General features: G+C 33.8%; 1 protein-coding gene across 1 annotated transcript in view; it reads left to right on the top strand.

Moving 5' to 3' along the window:
- Positions 1-2,231, top strand: part of NEK4 (NIMA related kinase 4) — a 10,943-nt gene that overhangs the window by 1,673 nt on the left and 7,039 nt on the right. The window contains 3 exon segments of the mRNA XM_031058152.1: positions 576-683; positions 1,339-1,493; positions 2,142-2,229. Coding sequence (XP_030914012.1) covers positions 576-683; positions 1,339-1,493; positions 2,142-2,229 — 351 coding nt within the window.

Genomic DNA, 2,231 nt, shown 5'->3' on the forward strand with positions numbered 1-2,231 from the left:
GAGATAGAGAATGGGAACAGAAATATCAGCCTGTGTTAGAGAGATGCACTTTCTGAATTTATTATATACTAGACAGGAAGTATACACTCAAAAGTTATATTAGAAATAACAGCAGCATTAAAAAAAAAAGAAACTTTAATAAGAGGAATAAGCAGTGTTATTGTGAATTTAAAATAGAACAAAGCAAGCGTGTTCAGCTCTTGCCGTAAACACACCATAAATATGAGTGTCTGTAATGAGCAAGAACTGAGGGGAAACTTCTTCCAATGAAAAATCAAGATCTTTCATTTATAGTTAGGACAGATATTGTACTAAAAAAGGAAACAAGCAACTCTCTTCCCAAAGATAGCTAATTTCTACACTTCCTTTTGGATAGAATTGGAGATATTTTTGAGGAAATAGTTGACTTGATCAAAATTAAAAACAGAAGAGTGAGACTGAAACCAGAAGTTTGCAATGGGATTTGGGCTTAATTAGCTTAGTGTCACTAAAAGCCTGTTTGAAAGCAGGCAACTAAGTCCAACTTGTACAATTAACAAGAAGTTCCCAAACATTTTCTCTTCCCCTTTTTTCAGTCTGATGTCTGGGCCTTGGGCTGCTGTGTTTATGAGATGGCCACACTGAAACATGCCTTCAATGCCAAGGACATGAACTCCTTGGCTTATCGAATTATTGAAGGGAAGGTAAAAACTCCTGAAATTTTCTGTGTGCTTGGATTTCCTATCTAGAAATTGAGATTATATTTTCTAATCAGAAATATTGCATGGAGTTAAAAATAATTGCATGTAATGTACACCATCATATGTAAGACTGTTGTTTTGTGGTGGTGGATGATGTGATACCAAGGGAGTTATTCCTTTGTAGGTATGGCTAGAGTTTCTTGTTACCTCTTCATTTAATGAATATACTGAGTAATTTTCAAAGTTCTGAGATTACTTTCTTAATTTGCTTCTTGTTTTGCACAAACATTGCATGAAAATTAAATTACTGTGTGATGGCATTTTCCTGTTATGTAAGATTAGCTTATTTAAGTGTCTTCTTGCTTTGGCATACAATGAAGTGAATGTGGATTTATTTTATAGAAATTTTTAAGCCTATTTACAGAACTTTTACTGTTCATATTAATAAAATTAGGAATATTTCTTAGCCACACACTTGGAATTTCAATATTTTGTTTAGCATTAGGCAATTGGGCAACTTTCAGCATTTGAACAATGAGTCTATTTTTTACACATATTTTTTATGTATCTGACCATAATGATCACACATAAATGTTTTAGAAGTAGCTCCTGTTGATGAATATATTAAATAATATCAGGCTTCCCTTTCCTTTCACAGCTGCCACCCATGCCAAAGGATTACAGCCCACAGCTGGTAGAAATAATACAAACTATGCTCAGTAAAAAACCTGAGGAGAGACCGAGTGTGAAGAGCATCCTGCGACAGCCGTACATCAAACAGCAGATTGCTTTGTTTTTGGAAGCCACCAAGGCGTAAGACATTTTCATTTGAGTGATTCTATGCAAAATATTCATGCTATTGTTGTCTTTTTTTACAACTTGTCCTTGGTTTTGTAGGACGATAAAGTAAGTTTTGTTATGTGCAGCTACAAGGCATATGAACATTAGTTTCTGTGAATTCTTTGAGAAATATGAGGGAGTTAGAGTGGAAAATATTTTTTTCTGCAAATGCAGAATAAAACTCTGTAGTGTTTAAAAATACAGAATTGGTAGAAAGCACACACCTTTCCATATGGTTCTTGAGGCCATTTATCATCTGTGAGTTGAAAAACCAAGTTCCTTTTGATATATACTGATATAATTATTTTTCTTTGTCAGGTTTAGTCAGTTATTTTACTGCTTCCAGATAGAACTGACCTTGGTGCTCTGCATAACAGGTGTATACTGCTGACAGAGTCTGAATTAAGTTTTTAAGCTCCTTTTCTGGAATTGAAAATGAGGTTGTTGTGCACAGTCTATTGAAAAATCCCAGTATCTAATAGTCTTTGTATGAAACTCTTTGTATGATACTCTTTGTACTCTTTAGTGGAGTGGATTTTTTTTTAAATTAGTATAATCAAAAGAAATATTTTAAAACCTTGTTGATAGTGAATGAATGAGCAACTTTTATTTTCTTTACAGGAAAGCTGCTAGAAATCATAAGAAAACAGTGGATTCTAAACCTAAAGACCCTTGTTCTGTCATCTCAGGAAAAAATGAATCTCACAGCAG

Source organism: Geospiza fortis, unplaced genomic scaffold (genome assembly GCF_000277835.1).
Source record: "Geospiza fortis unplaced genomic scaffold, GeoFor_1.0 scaffold78, whole genome shotgun sequence".
NCBI lineage: Eukaryota > Metazoa > Chordata > Aves > Passeriformes > Thraupidae > Geospiza > Geospiza fortis.